Source organism: Mobula birostris, chromosome 16 (assembly GCF_030028105.1).
Source record: "Mobula birostris isolate sMobBir1 chromosome 16, sMobBir1.hap1, whole genome shotgun sequence".
NCBI lineage: Eukaryota > Metazoa > Chordata > Chondrichthyes > Myliobatiformes > Myliobatidae > Mobula > Mobula birostris.
In genome coordinates this window covers 57,401,178-57,428,763 of record NC_092385.1, presented here as the reverse complement: position 1 = coordinate 57,428,763, position 27,586 = coordinate 57,401,178, and the positions used below count along the sequence as shown (strand labels likewise).

Genomic DNA, 27,586 nt, shown 5'->3' with positions numbered 1-27,586 from the left:
AAATATCTTTTAGTCAAAATGCATCATAGAACATAGAATAGTACAGCACAGTACAGGCTCTTCGGCCCACAATGTTGTGCCAACCCTCAAACCCTGCCTCCCATATAAGCCCCCACCTTAGATTCCTCCATATACCTGTCTAGTAGTCTCTTAAACTTCACTAGTGTGCCTCCACCACTGACTCAGGCAGTGCATTCCACGCACCAACCACTGAGTAAAAAACCTTCCTCTAATATCCCCCTTGAACTTCCCACCCCTTACCTTAAAGCCATGTCCTCTTGTATTGAGCAGTGGTGCCCTGGGGAAGAGGCGCTGGCTATCCACTCTATCTATTCCTCTTAATATCTTGTGCACCTCTATCATGTCTCCTCTCATCCTCCTTCTCTCCAAAGAGTAAAGCCCTAGCTCCCTTAATCTCTGATCATATTGCATACTTTATAAACCAGGCAGCATCCTGGTAAATCTCCTCTGTACCCTTTCCAGTGCTTCCACATCCTTCCTATAGTGAGGTGACCAGAACTGGACACAGTACTCCAAGTGTGGCCTAACCAGAGTTTTATAGAGCTGCATCATTACATCGCAACTCTTAAACTCTATCCCTCGACTTATGAAAGCTAACACCCCATAAGCTTTCTTAACTACCCTATCCACCTGTGAGGCAACTTTCAGGGATCTGTGGACATGTACCCTGAGATCCCTCTGCTCCTCCACACTACCAAGTATCCTGCCATTTACTTTGTACTCTGCCTTGGAGTTTGTCCTTCCAAAGTGTACCACCTCACACTTCTCCGGGTTGAACTCCATCTGCCACTTCTCATCCCACTTCTGCATCTTATCAATGTCTCTACACTATCTACAACACCACCAACCTTTGTGTCGTCTGCAAACTTGCCAACCCACCCTTCTACCCCCACATCCAGGTCGTTAATAAAAATCATGAAAAGTAGAGGTCCCAGAACAGAACCTTGTGGGACACCACTAGTCACAATCCTCCAATCTGAATGTACTCCCTCCACCATCACCCTCTGCCTTCTGCAGGCAAGCCAATTCAGAATCCACCTGGCCAAACTTCCCTGGATCCCATGCCTTCTAACTTTCTGAATAAACTTACCATGTGGAACCTTATCAAATGCCTTACTAAAATCCATATAGATCAAATCCACTGCACTACCCTCATCTATATGCCTGGTCACCTCCTCAAAGAACTCTATCAGGCTTGTTAGACACGATCTGCCCTTCACAAAGCCATACTGACTGTCCCTGATCAGACCATGATTCTCTAAATGCCTATAGATCCTACCTCTAAGAATCTTTTCCAACAGCTTTCCCACCACAGACGTAAGGCTCACTGGTCTATAATTACCCAGACTATCCCTACTACCTTTTTTGAACAAGGGAACAACATTCAACTCCCTCCAATCCTCCGGTACCATTCCGGTGGACAACGAGGACATAAAGATCCTAGCCAGAGGCTCAGCAATCTCTTCTCTCGCCTCGTGGAGCAGCCTGGGGAACATTCCGTCAGGCCCCGGGGGCTTATCTGTCCTAATGTATTTTAACAACTCCAACACCACCTCTCCCTTAATATCAACATGCTCCAGAACATCAACCTCACTCATATTGTCCTCACCATCATCAAGTTCCCTCTCATTGGTGAATACCGAAGAGAAGTATTCATTGAGGACCTCGCTCACTTCCACAGCCTCCAGGCACTTCTTCCCACCTTTATCTCTAATCGGTCCTACCTTCACTCCTGTCATCCTTTTTTTCTTCACATGATTGAAGAATGCCTTGGGGTTTTCCTTTACCCTACTCGCCAAGGCCTTCTCGTGCCCCCTTCTTGCTCTTCTCAGCCCCTTCTTAAGCTCCTTTCTTGCTTCCCTATATTCCTCAATAGACCCATCTGATCCTTGCTTCCTAAACCTCATGTATGCTGCCTTCTTCCACCTGACTAGATTTTCCACCTCACTTGTCACCCATGGTTCTTTCACCCTACCATTCTTTATCTTCCTCACCGGGACAAGTTTATCCCTTACATCCCGCAAGAGATCTCTAAACATCAACCCCATGTCCATAGTACATTTCCCTGCAAAAACATCATCCCAATTCACACCCGCAAGTTCTAGCCTTATAGCCTCATAATTTGCCTTTCCCCAATTAAAAATTTTCCTGTCCTCTTTGATTCTATCCTTTTCCATGATAATTATAAAGGCCAGGGAGCGGTGGTCACTGTCCCCTAGATGCTCACCCACTGAGAGATCTGTGACCTGACCCGGTTCATTACCTAGTATTAGATCTAGTATGGCATTCCCCCTGGTCGGCCTGCCCACATACTGTGACAGGAATCCGTCGTGGACACAGTTAACAAATTCTGCCCCATCTAAACCCTTGGAACTAATCAGGTGCCAATCAGTATTAGGGAAGTTAAAGTCACCCATGATAACAACCCTGTTATTTTTGCACCTTTCCAAAATCTGCCTCCCAATCTGCTCCTCTGTATCTCTGCTGCTACCATCCCTATTGTGACACCAGTTTAATCCAACAGAATTTTAAAAAACTTAATTAAATCGCAGCTTGAAAGTGTGACTTTTAGTTAGATTACTTTGCATCACGAGATGCTTATGACTCATTCCATCAAATGCTCAACTATTGAGCTGGGAAATTGGAGCAATTTGAGGCAGTGAATGGACCCCCTTATCGTGATCTGCTATATTCTCCCAAAGCAATTCTAATGAGGATCACCTACCATATGATCTGACCACCTTCACAACCCATCACATGAACATTCAAATTCACTGACTTGGTGCTTTTAAACTTTATCCAGATCACCATCACCTTAAATCTCCCATAATTCTTCTGCTCATTACTATAGACCAAGCACATGCTTTCTCCAGTACCATCCAATTTGAATTCTTCACGATACTATAAAACAACATTGCTTTACATGCTTGCTCCTATGAGATTATTAGGAGTTGATTTGAAATCAAATGACTTAGAATTGCAAATGATCTTCCACAATCTCAGGGTGTTTGAACTACTTTCAAATCAATGTAGTTCATCTTATGACTATTGTAATGCAGAAAATAAGAAAACGGAATTTATGCACAAAATCTTCTAACACATGATAATTAGATAATTTGTTTCAACAATACTAGTTGAGGGATAAATAATACCTAGGCTACAAAGGATCAGCCACCCACTCTCCCCCCCCCCCCACCCCACACACAATTAGTACTCTAAAGCCTGATTTATACTTGTGCATACAGGCTATGCCATAGGCCTAATTTATACTTTTGCGTAGCCCTACGCCGTAGCGAGCATGCGTAGTTGTGTCTGCGTCCCTCTGCAATTCACTGCCAAAACGCTAGTTGGCGGTGGGGTTTCTATGCCACTGTGTCGAGTTTCTTCGTGAGAGACATGGACGAAGAAATGCATTTCAAATATTTTCGGATGTCGGCAGGTAGATTTGACGATTTGGTTCATCATCTCCAACCATTTATTTCGCAACAGTATACAGACGTGACGGAGAAAAGCAACCGGAAATGTGATGCTACCAAGCGGACCAATCACAGTTGCTGCGGTCTGCATTGCCGCAACAGACGAGTTAATTTTTTGGGGTGGTGCACATCACCCTATGGCGTACATTTGATGCAGAGGTATAAATTGGGCTAAATGCTTCTATTCACTTGACAAAGTAAGTACGGCCAAGAGCTTTTGGTGTCATTTGAACACTCCAAGCATTCTTTCAGTATTGTACAAACAAGTCATACTTGGTGTGTGAGTGTGGTGTGTGAGTGTAGTCTGAAGTACTGTCTTCACCATCATCTACTGTTTTGAGAGGTTGGTCATGGCTTGAATCAACACTATCTGAACTAGGACACAGACCCACTGCAAGTTACCCATCATAACAGATCTTACTGGCTCTCCACTCAGCTCTGGAGCACCTAGACAACCACAGGACATGCATTAGGCAGCAGTTTATAAATTACAGTGTAGTTTTCAACACCATGACCAATCCACAAGCTTGAAAACCTGGATCTCTGTACCTCCCTCTGTAGCTTATTTATTAGGAGATCATTGGAGCAAATCATTAATATCATCTCCTCCTCCTTGCTGTAAATCAACACAGGGGCACCTTAAGGATGTGCGCTTAACCCTCTGCTCTACTCTCTCCACATTATGACTGTGACTAGACACAGCTCAAATACTATCAGTTGAGCATTAAATAATATTCACTGTTATTGGCAGAATCTCAGATGGCAATGAGGAGGCACAGAGGTGCAGGATAGTTTGGTTGGTTGAGTACTGCTGTGACTACAACCTTGCACTCAATGCCAGCAAGATGAAGGAATTAATTGAGGCCTTCAGAAACTGGTCCACATTGAGAAGTCGGGGTAGAAAGGGTGAGCAGCTTCAAGTTCCTGGATGTCAACATCTCAGAGGAGCTATCCTGGATTCTATCACTGATGCAATCACAAAGAGGGCAGGTCAGCAGTTCTTATTCATTAGGGGTTTGCAAGAGTCTTTGGTACTATACCAAATCTCCTCAAATTTCTGCATAAGTATGGTGGAGAACACGTAGAGACTGGTTGCATCAGTCTGGTATGGAGCCTCCAATGCACAGGATTGCTGAAGACTGCATACCTAACCAACTCCATCACAGGCATAACCATCCACATCAGAGGGCGCCTTCAAGATGTGGCACAGCAAACGTTGTTACCCTAAAGACCCTCGCCAGACAGGACATGCCTTCTTTGCATTACTCCCATTGAGGTGGTGATACAGGAGCCTGAGAACCTTCCCTCAGTGTTCTAAGAAGTTTTTTTCTTCTCCATCTTTGATTTCTGAATGATCCATGAACAATATCTTGTTATTGTCTTTAGAACTATTTTGTAATTTAGTTTTTTTTTAAATGCCTTGAACTGTATTGCTACAACAAAAACAAATTTCACGACATATGTCAGTAATAAACCTGATTCTGAGGCATGATGTGCCACTATCATTTGTAGGCAAATCTTCACTTTGTTTACACAAGAAGCCACTCCGCTTATTGCAGGATCACTAATCCATAGACTCATGCATGGGTAGCATCTGAAATGCAAGTTGACAATTGCAGGCACAAACAAAATCAAAAACAGGTCCTGATGGGTTATTTACTACAGATTTTGACATTCATTGCAAGTTTTCAGTTGCATGCTAAATCTGATCACTGGGAAAATGGTCTCTGGCAGCTTTTTATTACATCTGATCTACACTGAATTATGTTTATTTTGCATGTTATTTGGAGAATTTCCTGATCTGAATACTAAAGCTACAGTCACCAGGTTTGAATCCATCTGTATAGATTTTTTAAAAATTCTTTATCCACCTTCTTTATTAATTTAAAAAAGTACATATATACAAACAGGAGAATTATCTCAAATATCTGTATCGATAACAGCACATATAAAAGGTAAAATAAACATTATCAAGATCATAGATAGTGTTAATCTAATAATAAATAAAAAATAAGATAATCAATTCTCATCTAATCATTTCATAAAAAGAAAAAAGATACACTTTTATGTCACTAAGTCAGAAATTAGATCAGTATATGAAAGGCGAGAAGGAAATCAGCATGGATATGGAGCAAAAGCAGGAAACTGAGTTCAATTCATGTCAGTATCAAAAATTCTATAATTGCAGTTGAATTTTTATTAAACACCCTTGCTCTTATAAATCACCAAAACTTCTGTGACAAAAGACCATTGTAATGAAACAGGATTAATCTAAAATTAAAGGATCCCTGGAGGGGAAGGGTAATCATGACAATTTTCCTCAGTTTGTGAGGGACTGCTGTTAAGTCTGAAACTTTTAAATAATAACAATTTCAATAAGTACGACAATGAGTTGGCTACAGATAGGGTTATAAGATTAAAGTGCTGACAATAGATAAGCGACAAGACATTTAAATATTTTCAATTCTCAATAAATAAAAACTTCACAGATAAATCCATTGCAGGGAAAAGAGTGATCTTTCTATAGTTGAAGTGTTGATAATATTAGATTGAAAGAAAGCATTCAATATGCCTGCAATATTTCTGCCATTTCTTATTTTTCATGTTGGAAGCTGAGACAAGCAGCAGAATTAAGGTGTTAGTGATTAGTTTTGTAACTGTCCTTTGACATGAACAGCGATGTCAAAGTATGGTCTTAACTAAGGGCTGGGACAACTGAGCAAGATAACCAAAATAAGTTGGAAAGTATAAATTGGTATGGATTATAAAAAAAATTTCAATGTTCATGTCAAAGGACAGTTACAAAACTAATCACCGGTACCTTTGAAGCTGAGACAGCAGAATTAACAAGAAGTGACAGATATTGAAGGCATATTGCTTGCAGTAAATTACACTAAAAGTTACCAAAATAGTAGACAATCAAGGGGCAAAAAGAGAGTGAAGGATCCAAAATAATTAACACCTATTTCAGCAAGACATAGATGGGATTAAAGATTGATAAGCCCTCTGCATCCGATGACTTGCTTTCTAGTGAATACATTGGAATCTTTCCAGCATCAGACCACCAATGAATTGAAATAAAGCAAACATTCTCTATTATTGAAAGGAGGGAGAAAGGAAAAATCCACAAGGGAATGACAGATCATTTAGTCTAATTTCAGTTGTCTGGTTAATGCTGGAAATCATTATTAATGAAATGGTAGCAAATTACCAAGAAACACTACCACTTTACACAGAGTCAACATGTTTTTATGAAAGGAAAATTTATTACAGCTCTCTTGAGAATGTAACCCAGGATGGATGGGGCAAGGTGGAGATGCTCTCCGTTTGGATATAGCACATTTGGATTTTCAGAAGGCATCCCCATAAATTATCATATGAAAGGTCATGGATTTACAGTCAACAAGAGCTGCATGGGTAGAGAACTGGTTAATATACAGAAAACAGGGGATGGATATGTGCATCTCAAGTTGCATTCTCAGCCCACTACTCTACTCTTGCAACACTGAATACTGTGGTTAAGCACAGCTCAAATATTATCTATAAATTTGCCAATGACACCACTGTTATCAGCAGAATCTCAAATGGCAACGAGGAGGCATATGGGAATAAGATGGCATGGCTGGTTGAGTAGCACTGTGAGAACAGCTTTGCTCTCAATATCAGCAAGATTAAGGAATTAATTTGGACTCCAGGAAGAGGAAGTCAGGAGAACAAACACCAGTCCACACTGGGGGTGGGGGGGTGGGGCGGTGGGGCGCGGGGTCAGTGTTGGAAAAGGTGAGCAACTTCAAGTTCTTGGGCATCAACATATCAGAGGGTCTATCCTGGGCCCTGCACACTGAAGCAATCTCAAATTCAGCACGCCAGCAGCTGTGTTTCATTTGGAGTTTGAGAATATGTCACCAAAGACTCTTGTGAATTTATACAGATGTACTATGGACTTGTATCACTACCTGATATGGAGGCTCCAAGAGGCTGCAAAGGGTTGTAGAGTCCGCCGGCTCCATCACAGGCACAGTGGGAAAGGGGCTTGTTTTGCTGTTGCTTGTTGTGTTTGCTGAACATTGTGGGCATGCTATGTTGGTGCCAGAAGGTGTGGAGACACTTGCGGGCTTCCCCTAGCACATCCTTAGGTTGTGTTGGTTAACACAAACAACACATTTCACTATGTTTTGATGTGCATGTGATAAATGAATCTGAATCCACCTCACTAGAGAAATCTTTAGAAGTCGGCATCCATCACTAGAGAACCTCCCAACCCAGGACATGTCCTCAGAGGGATCAAAAACAGAAAGAGCGAGCTATTTCAGGTTCCTGGATGTCAACATCTGAGGATCTATCCTGGGTCCAACATATTGATGCAGTCAACAAAGAAGGCATGGTAGTGGCTATATTTCACTAGAAGTTTGAGGAGATTTGGCATGTCAAAGACACTAGCAAATTTCTACAGGTGTTCTGTGGAGAGCATTCTAACTAGCTGCACCACCATCTGCTATGGGGAGGGATACTGCACAGGATTGAAAGAGGTGGCAGAAAGTTGTAAACACAGTTCGCTCCATCATGGGCACTAGCCTCCAGGACATCAGAGAGCGATGCCTCAAAAAAGGGGGCATCCATTAAGGACCCCCAACACACATTCTCTTCTTATTGCTACCATCAGGGAGGAGGTACAGGAACCTGAAGACACACACTCAACAATTCAAGAACAGCTTCTTCCCCTGTGCCATCAGATTTCTGAATGGGCAGTGAATCCATGACCACCACATCACTTTTTGCACTACTCATTTAAAAAATATATATACATACACACACTTACTGTAACTTAGTTTTTTTATTATGTATTGCAGCTGTTTAACAAATTTCACAACATACACTGATGACACTAAACTCAATTTGGCTTCTTTCATCAAAACTAAGATAGTAAGCACAGATTTGATCTCAACCACCAGAGGGAGCATTCTTCCATTCGACCCTCAAAAACAGCTACATTTGACCAAGAAAGCCTTACATTCAAATTATGATCTGAGCTGGCCCCTTTCTTTATAAGACAGTTTTACAACAGGTGTTGGGGAAAGTGAGAATGGTTTGGGTAATGTTTAACAAAATGTTAAATTAGCAAAGTGCATTTCCAGGCACTGTGGCACCACAGTAGCATAGTGGTTAGCCCAATACTATTACGCTCAGGGAGCTGAGGGTTGGAGTTCAATTGCTGAAGGTTCTTATGTTCTTCCCAAATGCGTGGTTTTCCTTCAGGTGCTCCGGTTCCCTCCCACAGTCCAAAAAGGTACCGGTTAGTAAGTTAATTGGTCTTTGTCAATTGTCCTGTGATTAGGTTAGTGTTAAGTGTGTATCATGTGGTGCAGCTCAGTGGGCCAGAAGAACCTGTTCTGTACTGTCTTTAAACAAATAAAATATATAAAACGATACCAAGAAACTCAGTTTTCAAAATCACACCCTTCCTTAGACCTACACTCCTTCAAAGTCACCAACACACAAGTTTGGCATTTCCTACAGAACAGCAGTGTGGGAGTACCTTCACACATTGACAGGTGGTTTAAGGCAGCTTGCAATTAGTTTTAAGGATTAAATGCAGACTTCACCAGTAATGTCCTCATCCTTTATAAATTAAAGACAAGGTCAGTGACGCACACAGCGAATATACAGGACTATGAAGATGGACCACTGATTTCACCTGGTATATGGGCTGGTACACTTCTTGACATTAACACAAGGGAAAGCCAAAACACAGAACTTAATAAACCATTCACTGATAATAGGCAAACATCTACACATTCCAGACGTAGGCTTCCCTGGTATATTAGCCACTTGTGAAATTGTTCTGAAATGTAAAATAGAAAATTTATGAACAAAATTACAGACAAATGCTGCAGCATGTGTAGAAAATTAATTTGTCTTTCAGCCGGAGGACATCGTGCAAAGCAGCTTGCAGGCTTTCAGATGGGACTGCTCATAATGCAATCCAGATCTCAAGCCTGTGCAGATCACCTGGATCAACAAACGAATACTTGAATCATCAATTTGCAATGAAGCCTGTGTCTGGGAGGAGGATTACTTATTGCAGCAAATACCGAGATCAAACTGTAATGGCTCAACACAGATTTGGAGCCTGGCACCATTTATCACAGTACAGGCATCAAACCCAGACTCCTAACCTGGCAAAATGCAGGAATCAAATCCCAGTCTCTTTGCAGCCTGGACCAACTAGTCTGTGCACGTACTGAATGAAGGTATAGCATTCTCACTGTAGGAGAACAGCAAGAAAACTAAAAATAACTGCTTAATTCATTTTTGAACATTAATGTGCTTGCAATACACAAGTATACAGCTGCCCCGGTCATCACTTACAAATATATAGAATAGCAGACATTTACCTTCAATACTACATGGGCAGGTAATGCATCAGTGGGGATTCTCATTGTAAAGGCCCGACTGATGTATGCAGAGCCATCTGGGACACTGAAGGAGGCAGCAGGAGTGTCCTGACTCAACACAGAATGCATGGAGGCCTCGATCTGGCTGTCCAAGTCTCTGATGATCTGCAGTGGCTCATTCTGCCAGTGTGCCAGTGCCATAGTCTCCAGTAGTTCCAGAATCAACAGAGTCCTCCCCAGTCCATGCAGGAGAAACATCTCCAAAACCACAGTTGTCAATCTTATTCTTCAAAAAAAAATGTAGAAGCAGGGTTGATCACGTAGTAGGGAGAAAAATCAAACTCCACAACCACTGCAATGATACTCTTTATTTTAAATTCACGCTGACCACAATCCTGTCACTTCTCCTGGGCGGCTGACATCTGATAATAACCTGCAAGAGAATACATACATTATTGTTAAATAAAAAATAGTTAACCTTGTGGTAGAATCAGAATAGAGCAGATTTCTTAAAATCACAGTCAAACAGTTCAAGGGTGACATCAAGAAATATTTGTACACAGTACAGCAAATCCTGAACATTCGTTCTAAGACTAGACTGAAAGGTAGGACAGAGCACTAGAAATTTAGCTTATTGATTCGATTTATTTAAACAACCATAAAGGATACAGAATCCAAGCAGAAAGGCTGGATTAAACCAGAGAGCAGCCATGATCCGATTGAATACTAGAAGTGGCCCGAGGGGAGTGTCTTCCATTAACCACCTATTCCTGCTTCTATATTCCTTATCGGAAAATGAATTAATCTCATTTCAAAAACACCAAGAACAGTGAAATCCCTTCAACTTGTTTCCCGCAAAACATCCAAATTGGGACGCACAGACGACTGCGGCTACCAAATGCCATTTTGTGAAAGGCCAACCCACCACTCCAAGTATACTGACTGGTTGCATGATGTTTGGTACTGCAGTTTGAATGCATAGGAACACTAAACGCTGTAGGGAGTGGTGGACATCATAGGTACATCCCTCCCCGTCATCAACAGCACCCTAAGGCGGTGCTGCCTCAAGAAGGCAACATATATCAAAAATCCGCACCACCCTGGCCTTGACAGCTTTCAGCAACTACCATCATGCAGGAGGTACAAAGAGTGAAAATTGGCTTTGTCTCACGTACATAAAAACACACAGTGAAATGCATCATTTCATTAAATCAGCATGGACAGTTTTCAGCAGCCCAGCTAGTGTCACTACACTTCTAGCAACACCATAGCATGCCCACAACTTAAGACCAATATGTGCATCTTTAGAATGTGGGAGGAAGCTAGAGCACCCAAAGGAAACCCATACAATCATGGGAAGAAAGTACAAACTACTTACGGACATCAGCGGGAAGCAAACCCTGAACTTACAGCTGGTGTTGCCCTTACCATTAAACTACTGAGTTACACCTGAAGTCCCACACCTCAAGTTTCAAGAACAGCTATTTCCCTTCAACTGTTTCACTCTTGGACCAACTGACAAAACCATAATCACTGCAAAAAGGGTCTAGTGTTTTCCCAATGTATATAACGGATAAATGTGTTACAGCTCTTTTTTTGTTCAGTTTGGTTTGGGGGGGGGGGTTGCTGTTTCTTTATACTAACTTCATAGTTTTTTTGATTTTGTGGCCATCTAGAGAAGAATCTCAGTTGTATACTGCATACATACTTTGATAACAAACAAATTTTTGAGTAATCTGGACCTCCACTGCCCTTGTAATCCTTGCCATTCTGTTATGAAGACATGATATGAACACATTGAAGGAACAGATGGGAATGAGCAACACAAACAAATCCTGAGAAACTCAGCAGGTCAGACAGAATTTGTAGAGGGAAATTAACGGTCGATGGTTTGGCCAAGAACCTTCATCAGGACTTCGACCCAAAATATCAACTGTTCATTTCCCTCCATGAATGTTGTCTGACCTGCTGAGTTCTTCTAGTGTTTTGTGGTACTCATGATTTCCAGCATCAAAAAAATTTTCTCTAGGTCTTATATGGCTGGGTATGGAATTTCAAAAAAAATTTACTTGCCAAATTTACAATAACCTTATTTTCAAGTGAATATTTGTGTTTTTCTGCTGCCTTCTCACATTTCCCCAACAGGAAATTGTCTATCAAGGTTCCATTTTCTGTCTCAATTACTGAAACCCCAGATTCTACATAACTGATCAGTACCCCAGCCCAAGTCCCAACTGTACTATTTTTATGAAAATAATTCTTTACAGCACTGATCTTTGCAGCCATGTTAATCCATTGCTGTGCAAGGTCCAGAAAGCTCACAATGTGCCAGATTTAAAAATGAAAAGGTTTTGATGCTTATTAAAGAAAAAGAACATGATTTACTAAAAAGTCATTTCTACTATGCCCAGAGACCAATCCTGCCCTACATCAGATTAGATGTGAGGTGACTGCATAAGATGCTAACACACACAAAATTCTGGAGGAACTCAGCAGGCAGGCAGCATCTATGGGAAAAAAAAGAGTATAGTCAATGTTTCAGGCCAAGACATCATAATGAATGTTTTTTTCCCCATAGACAATGCCTGGCCCAAGTTCCTCCAGCAAAAAGCATTTTGTGTGTTACTTGGATCTCCTACATCTGCAGATTTTCTCTTGTTTGTCATAGGATGCTTACCATTTCCAGTTTCTTAGTAAAAGTTTCAACTATTCAAATAGCTATCCAAACAGGTGCTAAGTGAACTGTGAATGCTAAGGTGACCAGACCACTGGGCCTATCATTTGCAGAATCCTTTAATGCTGGCTGCCTCATCACATACTGACCCAGCAACAGTCTAATAAATGGATTGCCAAAATAGTCAACAATTCCATTATTATTGTGCCATGTGGTGTCCAGAAAGGCTTAATCTCTCAGTATGACTAGTCTGGATTCCTAATTTAAATAAATTCCAAAGTAATAACTACATACATTAATAGCTACTACATTAGCCAATTGGATAAAAGGCAAGCTTGCTATTCCTAAACCCAGTTTGCTTGGCAGTTACAACTGAGTTTTGCTGCAATATCTTAGCTAGCCTATCAAAGTTTATGTGTATTAAATCCTATAGGATACTGCACCACTAACAATCAGTATCTTTGAGCACTTCTAGTCACAATCTATATTATGCACTCAGTGGCTGCTTATTAGGTACAGCAGTGGAACTCAGTGAAGTTTTCTACTGCCGTAGTCCATCGACTTCCAAGTTCGATGTATTGTGTATTCAGAGATACTACTCTGCACACCACTGTTCTACTGTGTGGCTATTTGTGTTACTGTTACCTTGAACGAGACTGGCCATTTTCCTCTGACCTCTCTAACAAAGCATTTTCACCACAAAACTGCCACTCACTGGATGTTTGTTTTTCCACACCATTCTTTGTAAACTCTAGAGACTTCTGTTAAAACCTCAGATGATCAGTAGTTTCTGAGATACTCAAGCCACCCCACCTGCCACCAATCATTCCACAGTCCAAGTCACTTAGATCACATTTCTTCCCCATTCTGATGCTTGGTCTGAACAACTGAACCTCTTGACCATGTCTGCATGCTTTCATGCACTGAGTTGCTGCCTCATGATTGGCTGATTCAATATTTGCATTAAGTTCAAAGAAATTTATTATCAAAATACATATGTCACCATACACAACCCTGAGATTTGTTTTCTTGTGGTGGGCATACTCAGCAAATCCAAGAACCATAATAGAATCAAAGACAGACCATACTCAATGTGCAAAAGACAAACTGCAAATACGAAAGAAAACAAATGAATAAATAAGCCACAGAGAACATGAGATGCAGAGTCCTTGAAAGTGAATCCGTAGGGTGTGCAAATAATTCAGTGATAGGGCACGTGAAGTTGTCCCACTGCTTCAAGAACTAATGTACTGTACCTCAAACTGGCCTCTGAGTGCATATTACATGTCCAAATGAGGATAAGTAACAAATATTTGAATTGCCAATAATATCCAAAACATAAAAAGATTAAATTTATGGGGAGAATGAGCACTCTGCATCAAACTGTTGATTCTTTGTTTCTTCATCTGAGAATTCCAAGTGTAACAACAGCTTTCATTTGGTAAAAGGTTTTTGTTATATACAGTGTATATATAGTGTTCTATTTCTACGCTGTTTTGACATTCCCAAAAGTCAGCACACATTCTCAATTCCAAGTCTTCCTCACTTTGCCATTATTTGAGCTTAGCAACAAACCAATGAGTAAACTCATTGGCTCAAATCAATAGTGACTCAACTAGACCAGCAAGTACAATACACACAGGGAGTTTGCCCAATATTTCACTGTGACACAGTTTCCCTTTGGTTAGTAGGCAAGAACACAAGAGGTTCACAGATGCTGGAAATCCAGAGGAACAAATAGTGCTGCAGGCACTCAGCTGGTCAGGTAGGATCTGTGGAGAGAAATGAATAGTTGACATTTCAGGCCGTGACCCTTCATCAGGACTCAATATTTTGTTTTAATGGAAATTTTTTTGATGGCATTGAAATTCCAATTAACCACACTTTTTTAAAAAAATATGACCAAATGACAGTGTGAATGAGATATACACCGACACGAAGGATGAAAATTCAATCTAATTCAGCCCCAAAGCTTGATGGATATTCTAAAGGAGTTCTGAAGAATGAAACCAAATGAAGACGTCAGGCACCAGCTTATCTTTAAAACAATGAAAAACCAACTTCAGGGAAGAACATAGCTACTGTTCTAAAGCAACTATAACATAGTAACATAAAGGGGCTGGAGGAACTCAGTAGGTCAGGCAGCCTCTATGGAGGGAAATGGCCAGTCAACATTTTAGGTCAAGACCCTTCATTTCAACTGGAAAAAGAGGGGAGGAATTATAGTCAGTATAAAAATGTAGAGGAAAGAGGTGGAGCAAGAGCTGGCAGGTGATATAGGTGGATCCAGATGAGAGGGCTGATAGACAGATGAGGAAAGGGGAGAGAAAATGATGGAAATACAATGCAAGTATCTCCACCACCATTTTATACTAGCTCTCCCTTTCTTTCCAGTCCAGGTGAAGGGTCTTAAACCAAAATGCTGACTGTCCATTTCCCTCCATAGATGTTGCCTGATCTGAGTTTCTCCAGCACCTCACTGCTCTAGGTTTCCAGCCCTTTCAGCATCTGTCTCCAGTAACAAGTTGTGTTATAAAGTGCCTTGCTATAATAAAAGGGCCCACAATATTAAACAAAAATATGAACTCCCATTTGCAGTCAGAACCACAAAAGCAGTCAAAGTGCACTTATTCATTACTTCAACAGAACAATTTAATGGAAGAATTATTTCTGCTCTTTCCTAGCACATGGAACTGTATTGTACTGGACTACAGTAGACAGTAGTCTTTATCATAGACAGTTGCTCTGAATCAAGGATGGTTTGCATTGGTTCTGGCTTTGATTCTGAACTGGCTAAAGAGAACAATGTCAGATTTGCAAAGAGTGGGAGGAGGTACTGTTATTGGCAATTTGGAAGATGGTCTTTTTCCCCCACAGGGTGTGTGTGTACCCGATACACGGATTTGATGTTCTCTATAACATCCTGAATGTTCGTTCTCCACTTTGAGCAATGACAGGTGAGAAGTAGAGTTTTGTGGAGATAACACATCCTTTCCAGGAAACTGAGCACATTCTTGCATCAGTCCTGGCTTTTGCAGCTGCTCTCCCCACACAAGTGAGTGTGGGCTGAGAAGCTGTTTGATGCATGGTGGCATAGTAGTTAGTGCAACGCTTTACAGTGCCAGTGATCAGGGTTCAATTTCTGCCGCTGTAAGGAGTTTGTATGTTCTCTCTGTGACTGTGTGGGTTCCCTTTGAGTGCTCCAGTTTCCTCCACGTGCATGGTTAACAAGTTATGGGCATGCAATCTATGTTGACGCTAGAAGCATGAGACACTTTCAGGCTGCCCGCAACACATCTCTCACTATTGACGCTTAATGCAAATGACACATTTCATTGTACGTTATGGTTTTGAAGCACATTTGACAAATAAAGCTAATTTCTTTTCTAATCAGGAGGCTGGTACATCTGCCGTTGATCTCATTCAAAAATGACCAGCCTTTCTGTGGAAGAAACCAGTTACGATTTGGGAGGGATAACTTTGGGAGTGTTCATCTCCCTCTCAGGTCTCTAAGCCCAATTGAAAAAGATCAATATTGCTTTGACTGAGCACTGCAAACTAGCACTTCAACCTCCTCAATGTTACATACCATGAGGGACATTGTTGTATTAATCAAGCCACAAGGAAAAGCCCCAGAATAATTCTTTGGCGTTAGTCCTAGTGCTTTTGGCAAGTTTAAATCACATTACACCTTCAACTGGAAACCTTCACTCGACTTGGCATCAAACAGGCATTTGATTCAAGATCCTCCAAGGAGACTTGGAATTGTGCATCTAAACACATTCCCATAGTTTAAAGTATCAATGTTGAATAATGGACGCATAGAATCCCAAATAACAATATCTAGACGGACCTAGATAAGTACACAAACATCTGATGTCACAGGAATTGAGACGCATGGGAAAAAAAATCCTCTGATTAAAATTTTCCAAGAATCAAATCAAAACAAAAAACACCGCTTAAACATAGCTTGAGGAAAATGGACTTCTGTTCTACCTCCCTCTGGAACTGTAGATGAGTTACACGTCAGTGTGGGGAATCAGCTGTTTTCCCATATCCCTAAGCAGCGTTGTTAAATGTTGTGGATACTAGGCACTTAAACTTGAGTAACAATACAGCTGAGCCATTCCTCTAACTGATTGGAAGAATCATGAATCATACACAACAGAAGACCATTCATGCTTGTGCTGACTTTCAAAGAACACCCATTTGGCACTTTCATCCTTCAATCCTGAAACAGTTTCCTTTTCAAGTATTATTCAATTCCCCTTTGGAAGTTATTATGGGATCTGCCTCCACCAACCTTTCAGGTAGTGCATTCCAGGTTTGAAGTGCTTTAAACAGGATTCTCATTTACCACAGAGTCTTTTACCAATTTTCTTAAAATTGTTCCCACTGGTCCTTGACAAGAATCCTAAAAAGCTTTTGTTTGTATTGAATTCCATTTGTTGGCATGTAGTTTTTTTTATTTAATTAAAAAGCCTGTTCCCAGGACAGAAAGCGCACTTCAACACGTACTCTTTCAGTTTAAGCACAAATTAACAGGAAGGTTCTTAGCCTGTAATTCCCAAAGACAGGAGGCTTTGAAAGGGTTATTTGAGGGAAAGAAAAATAATTGATTTTCAAAACTGAGCCATAAATTCTTCATAACCTTTAGTTGACCTTTCAGTTCAAGTGTATTACACAGTTTTATCTGCAAAATATATTTTAAATGGATATGAACAGTTTTATTCAACAATACTCTTTCTATCATCCACCATGGATTTAATGTCCCAGGAGCCTCAAAGTGCATCTCACCCTTCCAATGTTCACATGTCTTCAGGTTGCAGTGAAACACATTGAGTGTGCAAAAGTATATTTATTCAATTCCCATTTGCAGGACACAAAGTAAAAATACTACATCCCAATCTCACCCTGCACTACAATGTATTCAGTGACTGATGGGCTGACCTTTCCCACACTCTGTAAGGTTGAGAACAAATCAGTGCTCCTGCTGGATCCAAATCAAAACCATCAGCACAGAAATATTTTTAGCAACCCATCATTCAGACAGTAAACACTGAAGTATTATTCTCAACCATGGTCCATGCAGGGGAGCTTGTCATGGTATTATCATTATTTAACTGAAAAGACAAAATTGGTTCACTCGAGGATCAGCGTGGTCCTCTGCACGGAACGAAGAGATGAGGGAAATCTCAAATGGATTTTTTTTTGCATCTGTATTTACTCAGGAGATGAAGTCTTTAGAATGGAGGTAAAACAGTAGTGAGGTCATGTACCATATACGGATAGCTGTTTCGAGATTATTTAGGGTACACATGGCCCCAGGAACTGACGAGATTTTCCCTCAGACATTGTGGGCGTCTAGTGTAAAAGTTGCAGAGGCCCTGGTAGAGCTATTTAAAATGTCCTTAGCCCTGGGTGAGAGGCCGGAGGACTGAAGGGTAGCTAATTTTGTTCCGTTGTTCAAAAAGGCTCCAATAAACCAGCAAATTATAGCCCAGTGAGCCTAATTGTCAGTCATGGGTAAATTAGCGGAAGTATTCCAAGGGAAAGGATATACAAATACTTGGACAGAATGCGGCTGAGGAGGGATAGTCAATATGGCTTTGTCCATGTAGGTCATATCAAACTAATCTCTTCTAGTTTCTCTAGGAACTTACCAGGAAAGTTGAAGGAAAGGTAGTAGATATCCACATGGACTTCAGCAAGGCTTTGATGAAGTCCTGATGGGCGGTCATGAGGCTGGTCAACAAGGTTCAGTCACTTGGCTTTCAGGATGAGGTGGTAAACTAGATTACACATTGGCTTTGCAGGATAAGTCAGACAGTGGTAGTAGAGATGGCCACCTCTGACTGGAGGCCTATGACCAAGGGTGTACCGCAGGGATCGATGCTGTGTCTGTTCTTTCTCACCTATGCTAATGACTTGGATGATAAAGTGGTAAACTAATCTACAAATTTGTGGATGGCACCAAGATTGGAGGCGTAGTAGACAGTGAAGAAGGCTATCAAAGTTTGCAGAGGGATCTGGAGTAGTGAGAAAAACTGGCTGAAAAAAAAATGGCAGCTGGAATATAATGCAGACAAGTAGGCAGTTTTGTACTTTGGAGGACAAATCAGGGTAGGATTTGCACTATGAATGGTAGGGCACTAAGCAGTGAGGTATTATAAAAGGATCTGGGACTATATATCCATAATTCCCTGAAAATGGCATGACTGGTAGATAGGGTTTGTAAAGAGCTTTTAGCACATCGGCCTTCATAAATCAGAGCAGTAAATACAGAATTGGGATGTTATATTCAAGTTATACAAGACATTGGTGAGACAAAATTTAGAGTACCACGTACAGTTCTGGTCACCTACTTACAGGAAAGATATAAATAAAATTGAAAGATAACAGAAAACTTACAAGGATATTGCCAAGACTTGAGGATCTGAGTTTAGGAAAGGTTGAAAAAGTTAGGACTTTATTCCCTGAAGCAAAGGAGAATGAAGGGAGATTTGATAAAGGTATACAAAATTATGATGGTAAATGCGAGCAATATTTCTCCACTGAGATTGGGCAAGACTAAAACTAGTGGTCATAGAATAAAACTAAAATATTTAAGGGGAACTCCTTCCAGGGATTGTGGAGGGCAGCTGGCAGTTGTTTTGAGTGCAATTATTGGGTAGAGTGCCTCAAAGTACTGGCGAGAAACCATCAGCATCTCTGCAAAAACCTTCAAGTCACTGGGAAATATAAATAGTAATATGCCAAGAGCAATTTAACTCTATTGGACTGAGTTACTGGTTTGCATCACCTTGGATCTACATAAAACGTCAAACCACTTCAAATAAAAATAAACTCAAGTCAACAGTACTTCAGTTTACTTAAGCAAAGGTCTGCATAAAGCCACTTGTGGCTCCTAAACATCACATTCTAGATGTTTGGAAATCCCACCAACAAGGTGGCCTCAATAAGTGCACACTTTGTACTTCCCACATTCTCTGGACAGTGAGAGATGGCAGAGTAGGACTAGGAGAAGGCAAGTGTTTGTTCAATTTGAGACAAACATGTCTCATTGGCAGTGTAAAATCCCCAAAGTGCTGCCACTCGAGTTCAACGTTAGTGAAGAAAGGAGGCAATAGATAGTTAGGTCAGTTAGGTATGAAATAAATCAGTCACTCATGCAACAAAAGGAAGCCTTATACATCTTGAAGGTTGGGCTTGTTTGACCACTGGAAATCAGAGGACAACTACACAAACAAAATGCAAGGCTATGTCCACGCTATGCCGGATAATTTTGAAAACGAAGCTTTTTCTCTTCGTTTTGACTCTGTCCACACTAAAACTGCGTTTTCATCTCCCGAAAACGGAGATTTTCAGAAATGGTCTCCGGAGTGAATAAATCTGAAAACGCCTAATATCTGTTGCAGTGTGTATGGGGTAACCGGAGCTTTTTAAAACCGCTGTCATGACGTGCTGGAACAGATGGCAGCAGCCCGGCATTTAATTGTTTTCTTATTATTATTACTGCTACTTTATTGTCGCCAAACAATTGATACTAGAGCGTACAATCATCACAACGATATTTGATTCTGCGCTTCGCAGAACCTAACAATTTCAGAACAGACAGCAACGAGACTGAAGCCAGAAGAGTTAAAAATGTACTCACCAAATACTTTGACCCATAGCTTACTGAATAAATAAGTATACTCACTTTGCTGTTTTCTGTCCTTGCTTGTATGAAGATGGTTTACCTATTTATGCAAGTACTTCTCTGACAATAGATGTGTAACAGCCTAATGTAACGTTGTATGGAAATACAAGATAACACTGATGTAGACATGTTTTATACATTTAACAAGGTGCTTTATTAATGCAAGAGTTAGTCAGTTTTTCAATGTTTGTCGTCAGCCGGGTCATACTGTCGGTGAACTCCCTGTCGGTTGCCTCCATACGCTCCAGTATTTGTTTTTTTTAAGTCCTCCTGCGCGAGAGCCAAGAGCAATTCCTTTTAAGTTTTTTTACTCTAACTGAACAAACGCGCAGTGAGTATACCGTTTCTTCTTCGCTTGTTTTCTGTGTGTCCTGCGCATGCCCAGTAGAGGGGATTCACCCAAATATCCGTGTTAGTGTGGACAGAGATATTTTGAAAAATGCTTAGTGTGTACGCCTGTGGTTTTTACTCGAAACCAGCATTTTCAAGATTATCAGGCATAGTGAGGACGTAGTCTGAATTTCAGTCAACTTGGGAGGTGCAGCTTTGATAAGCCTGGAATCCTGACACTGAGCAATAAAAACAGGGCCTAAGTGATGATGGGCACTTGGGTTAATATTTTACTATTGAATAACTACTTTGTGTTTAATGTTTCTCGACGGGCTAGTCCGAGGATCAATATCTTCCAGGTGACATGCCTGAATGCAAGGCGAGACTCTGGGGACATTATCTATTGTCATGGATACACTGGAGAGATTTTTCTAAATAATACTTATAACCAAAAATTAGTTACAAATTTTATGATGCTTTTAGTGAAGTAAAACAATCAAAGCTGCTTTAAAGAACTGATACCAACAAGCTTTGACACAAAGGCATCAAAGCTGATTTTGGATGCGATGATCAGAAACTCCAAAAAGAATAACAACCTATAAAGGAATGGTTATATTTCAAGATGGATGGGTTTAGGGAGGATATTTCAGAGGCTAGGACCCATTAACTAATGACATAGTTGCCAATAGTGAATCAGCAATGACAGGGAAAAGACGACCACACAGGAGTAGAGGATGTTGGAGGCTCTTTTTGAGCAATACTGAATTCACCTTTTAACATGCAGCAATGATAGTCTGCTACAGCAACTCTAGTCATTCATCTAGTCATACATGCTGCCATTTATGTACTTGTTCACATTTTATTTCACATCCATACTTTAACTTCTACTTTATATATAATTCGTAATAATTGTTGAATATCGTTTTTTGTTGCATGTCATGCTCTGACCAACACACCACAGCAAGTTCCTAATACATACAAATGTATAGAATTAATCAAGGATTAATTTTATGTCCTTAGGTACAGTCTACGACTGGCAAAAAATCTGTAGTTATGCTGCTAGGCACGTATCAAAAATGAACACCATCATGACTCCTTCAAAGGACATTACAGTAATAGCTTAATCATATTCCACTAAAAAGGGTACCATGCACCTTACAATCGTGCCACTACTTCAGGAATCCTGGCAACTCTAGTTAAAAGGTTACTGGTCAGCAATTGCATTTTCTGCGAACAAGCCCCAAATTGTACAAATTACACTCAGACTCTGCTTAACGCTGAGGATGCATTCCTTGGAGGTGGAGCGCTATGCAAATCCGTGCTATGCGGGGTAAATGGACATGTGTGCCTGATTGTATAGGAGATACATGATGCATTATTTTATGTGTGCACAGTGATTTGTGGAGAAACAAATATGCAAATAGGCCTGACCTGTACATCAGAGGGGCAGCAACACATTACAGCAGCAGCAGGAAGTGAATGGTGGTTACATCTTGGGGGGGGGGGGGGCAGGCTGTGGGTCCTTTAAACTTCGGCTTTGTGATTTGACGGCCTTTTCTTAAGTTTCCTCTCATGAAGCAGTTCTCGGTAGCAAGAAATCACATTGAGAACACCTGTCTTTGCCTTATTGCTTCGCTACCAGTCAGGGTCATTATCAATGAACTGGTCTATGATTTGTGTGACCATGATGATGATAGTGGTGAAGAATTTTGTGGTGAGGTTTCTTGCTGGTGTTTCTTCTCCATCTGTGTCCTCAGATTCACCCAAGACGTGCTGCTCTGCCAGTTACTGAAGCTCTTCATCATTAAAGCTCTCATGAGAATGCAGTAACTTTACAACATCAGCATCATTAACATCCTCTAATCCCGCGGCACTGACCAGCTCAACGACGTTTTGGATGACTGGTCCCACTTGAAATCCGAGGAGTTCAATGTCCACGGTAATGCTTTTCCTAGACACCTCAGATTTACTACACTGACTTGAAGTTGCAGACTGTTTTCCAAGCATTATGGGTGAAACAAATGGAATAAGTTGGTGAGGGAGCAAGAACGTTTACACACATGGGGAGGCACTGCGTGAACTAGTACGTGATTGGCCGTGAGTGGCTTACAGCAGATGTAAAGTGCTCTCATTGGCCGACTGAGGCTACGTCCACACTACGCCAGATAAATTTGAAAACAAAGCTTTTTCTCTTCGTTTTGACCCACCGTCCACACTGAACTGGCGCTTTTAGCCCCCGAAAACGGAGATTTTCAGAAATGGTCTCCAGAGTGAATAAATCTGAAAATGCCTAATATCCGTTGCAGTGTGTATGGGGTAACCGGAGCTTTTTAAAACCGCTGTCATGACGTGCCGGAACGGATGGTGACAGCATGGCATTTCATTGTTTTCTTCCTATTATTCTTATCCTTATTATTACTACTTTATTGTTTAGAGTGTACAATCATCACAGCGATATTTGATCCTGCGCTTCGCAGAACCTAACAATTTCAGAACAGACGGCAAAGAGACTGAAGCCAGAAGAGTTAGAAATGTACTCACCAAATACTTTGACCCATAGCTTACTGAATAAATAAGTACACTCACTTTGCCCTGTTTTCTGTCCTTGCTTGTATGAAGGTAAGGACAGAAAGCACCCTCCGCTGCCTCCAGTTTAAATTCATGCGGAATATTTTGGAGGATCAAGAACCAAGGTTTACCTATTTATGCAAGTACTTCTCTGACAATAGATGTGTAACAGCCTAATGTAACATTGTATGGAAATACAAGATAACACTGATGCAGACATGTTTTATACATTTAACAAGGTGCTTTATTAATGCAAGAGTTAGTCAGTTTTTCAATGTTCGTCGTCAGCCAGGTCATACTGTCCATGAACTCCTTGTCGGTTGCCTCCATATGCTCCAGTATTTGTTTTTTTTTAGTTTTAAGTCCTCCTGCGCGAGAGCAAAGAGCAATTCCTTTTAAGTTTTTCTACTCTGTAACTGGATAAACGTGCACCAAGTATATCGTTTCCTCTTCGCTTGTTTTCTGTGCGTCCTGTGCATGCCTAGTAGGAGATTCGTCCAAATATCCATCTAGTGTGGACAGAGATATTTTGAAAAACGCTTAGTGTGGACGCCTATCGTTTTTACTCGAAACTGGCATTTTCAAAATTATCTGGCGTAGTGTGGATGTAGCCTGAATGTTTACTGGAATAGCAGATGCTCTCGAGAAGTCTTAAGTATTGTCTAGAATTAATTACTCTTTTTTTTAAGTTTCTATATCTCTCCCTCTCTCTCACATCCAGGGTGCCTAAGCTTCTGCACAGTATTGTAATAATTTTATATATTACACTGTACTGCCGCTGCATCAAAAAAAAAGCAGCAAATTTTATGACATATGTGAGTGATGATAAACCCAATTCTAATATGGGTCTCTATTGTGGACTTAGAGATGGAAGGGAGAGGGGAATAATGGTTGGGAAAAAGGGAAGGGAGAAAGAACGGAGCAAGAAGCACCAGACAGACATTCTGTGATGATCAATAACCCAATTGTTTACAATAAAATGACCTTGCCTGGTGTCTCAGGGCCGAGTGTGCCTGCACCTGCACCTCCTGCTGCCCCAGCACTCCTCTTCTGCCTCCTGCCCCACACCCCTCCCATGATGCTCCACCCTCACTATTACCAACATCCTTTGCTCCTGCCAGCTTTACAAACTCACTCTCCGCTCCACATTGACAAACACAATACTGTGCAAACATCATTGGCACCCTAGCTATCTGTATCTGCCCAGGACTTTTGCACAGTACTGTACACCCACTTTCAATCATTGTCTTGTATTCTACACTGGTCTTCTTTCCTTAAAATCCACATAGAAAACCCAGAGACACACTCTCTAAAAATCCACTTTAATCTCTCAAATGGCCAGGCCATTTTTGCAAGAATGGCCATGAACTGACTGGAACTGTTTTTGCTGTTACCTATTCAGAAACTGTGGTTATTAATTAACCCAGGAGTATAACCCCAATGATCTCAATGTACAAGTTATTTAAGTGGTGATTTACACACCCAACTTGGTATGCCAGCAATATGACCTTCAACAGGAGCAGCATCTAAAAAAATGCTCAACAATTCTCACTCCTTGCACGCATGAGAAAAAGTATTTCTACATTAAACCTCCAGATTTGAAAGAAAACAGATGGGTGTTTGGCTCCTTCTATCATTAAACAGACATGATATCTCATTCCTTGAAGGCCTCCCACCCAAATGCATCACAATCAGGATTCTAACATTCCAAACATCGTTGAGTGGGCCGCACAAATAGTTTCTGAAGCAATATTTTGCTTTTCACCTACAAATCATTAGACGTCTTTTTCCCTCCCTGTAATGTAGGCACTTATCTGCATTATAGATGACAAAATCTGCCAAATGTCCCAAGGGAAAATAGTCAGTCTAGGCTTCTAAATGCTAATTCTGAACTAATCAGTCTGCTTGCTTTTCAGATCAGAATCTAGTTATTATCACTGACATGTCCTGCAATTTATTGTTTTGCAGCAGCTAAAAAAACTGCAAACCTTTGAGTCTTTCACATGACAGGGAGAATACTGGGATCACAGTCAAGGCTCAGAGGAGGATTAGTTCATTTAAAGAGCCTCAGTTTCTAGTGCAGGTGAATGTGGGGTGTTCAGCGTTCACAAGGTACAAACATTAAGATGTAACAGAGCTTTAAAATAACCATCTGGTTTCAGCTACGGGTGAGGAAATTCCAACAAAAACAAGTGAGGAAATATAGATTCGGGTTAGGCATTAATTATTACTCCTTCACATTGACACAAGAGCAGAAGCAGACCAATTGGCCTCTTGAACTGTGCCATCATTTCAGCAAAATTGTGAATGATTCACCTTGGCCTAAATATTGAGACAAGAGATGGTAGATGCTGAATCTAGAAGAACACACAGACTGCTGGAGAAGTTCAGCAGTTCAGGCAGTATCTGTGGAGGGAAATGATTAGCTGATATTTCAGGTTGAAACCATCTTGTTGACCAAAATCTTGTTTGCCACCTTTCCCTTATATACACATCCACTTTGAATACATTGAAGTAATCTGCCTTCTCTGCCCTCTAGGGCACGGAACTCCAGAGTCACATCATGTACTTCATGGCAAAAGCTCAGGGTAGAGTTACCAATAAAAAGCATAAAGATGGTAGGCCATTGGGGTGTTGTATTACAATTACTTTGACCTCGTAGCTAACTTTGGGCATCAGATATTAATATCTCCCCTAAATAGCCTTTACCCGAGGATTAAAGGCTCAAATTACATGCATAGGCTTGGTTGCATGGTACAGCATAAAGTAGATACAAATAGCTGAGTAAGATATTGTAACAGACTCAATAGAAAAGCTAGTGTTTCATGTCCTTTTCTCCTCCTTATTGGTAGTTCTTACATACAACTGAATCTTTGTTTTAGAAATAGTAGAGCGAGAGGAATTAAAAGGGGACGAGTAGCATTACTAGTCAGGGGAAATATCATGGCAGTGCTCAGACAGGACAGACTGGAGATCTCATCAACTGAGAGTATGTGGATGGAACTAAGGAATAAGAAATAGAGAGAAAATATCAGTAAGATTGAAAGAGTACAGAGAAAATTTACAAGGATGTTGCCTGGACTTGAGGACCTGAACTATAGGAAAAGGTTGAATAGGTTAAGGACTCCATTCCTTGGAGCATAGGAGAATGAAAGGAGATTTTCTGTATAAAATTATGAGCGTTAAGTGGTATTAGGGTAACTGTAAACTATTTCCACTGGCGAGACTAGTTAGTGGTCATGGGTTGAGCATAAAAGGTGAGGGGAACACAAGGGAATGTCTTCACTCAGAGGGTGGTGAGCGTGTGCAATGAGCTGCCACAAGTGGTGGATCTCAACATTTCAACTTCAACATTTATCAGAAGTTTGGATAAATACAAGGATAGAGGGATATGGAGGGCTAATATCCAGGTGTAGATTGATGGAACTAGGCAGAATAATAGTTTGGCATAAACCAGATGGACCAAAGACCTTGTTTCTATGCTGTAGGGCTCTATACTCACTTCCAGAAAGGTTTATATGCTCAAACCTTCTAGATCGGAAGAATTCACAAACCTTTGAAAGAGTGCTACCCACTGACAGCTGGCTGCTAGTACAATACGAAGAGATTCCTCAATAAACCCATTAAACACAGATAGTAAAAGCAACAAATACAAATATTACTTTTGGATTAGAACAAGAAGCATATTAAAAAAAAGTTCTACAATCCGGTTTAAGATACGTAATAAATCAATATTCATGATTATACAAGCATACTCTTTATAAAGACCTTCGTTTCTGAAATCAACTCTAATCTGAAACTAAGATTACATGTCATTAATTCTTAAATACATCAACTTAATTTGCCAGAAAGTAAGGGCTAAACTGGATAGTAAAGACCAAAACCCTGGACTTTCCCAAGGATGCATCACATAAATGCATGTGGGAGGTGAGGTGTGGAGGATTAACCCAGACAAAATGGGCCTTTCTGACAGCTGCTGGGAACAGGCCAAGAGAGTGCAGACCCCATCACAGAGACGGAAGTACTCCAACACACATCTAAGAGCACGTGTTGACACAATGCCGACTTCCCAGGCCCTTCCCGTTACTCTAAATACATAGTATAAAAAAAAATCAAATTAAACAAAGTTAACCCAACAGGATGGGCAATGATTCCCATGACCAAATTATTTATCTGCTTGCTTCCACTGGGAAAAACAAAACAGCTTACCATAATTCCCAAGTATCAGTTGGCAAAGCCAGTAACCCCTCCCAGTCAATTCCATCTTTTTTCTGCAGGATATTCACTGAAGGATTGCACAATACAAATACAGACTTGAAATACTTGAACACCCAAGAGATTCTGTAGATACTGGAAATACAGAGCAACACATACGAAGTGCTCTAAGAACTCAGCAGGTCAGGCATCACCTATGGAAGGA

At 40.8% G+C, this 27,586-nt stretch overlaps 1 protein-coding gene across 4 annotated transcripts in view; it reads right to left on the bottom strand.

The window, feature by feature from the left end:
• dag1 (dystroglycan 1) overlaps window positions 1-27,586 on the bottom strand; it is a 142,090-nt gene that overhangs the window by 46,909 nt on the left and 67,595 nt on the right. For all 4 annotated transcript variants that reach the window (XM_072280685.1, XM_072280686.1, XM_072280684.1 and 1 more), the window contains one exon: window positions 9,893-10,325. In XM_072280685.1, the coding sequence (XP_072136786.1) occupies window positions 9,893-10,150 (258 nt within the window). In that variant the 5' untranslated portion in view covers window positions 10,151-10,325. The remainder of the gene's footprint in view (window positions 1-9,892; window positions 10,326-27,586) is intronic.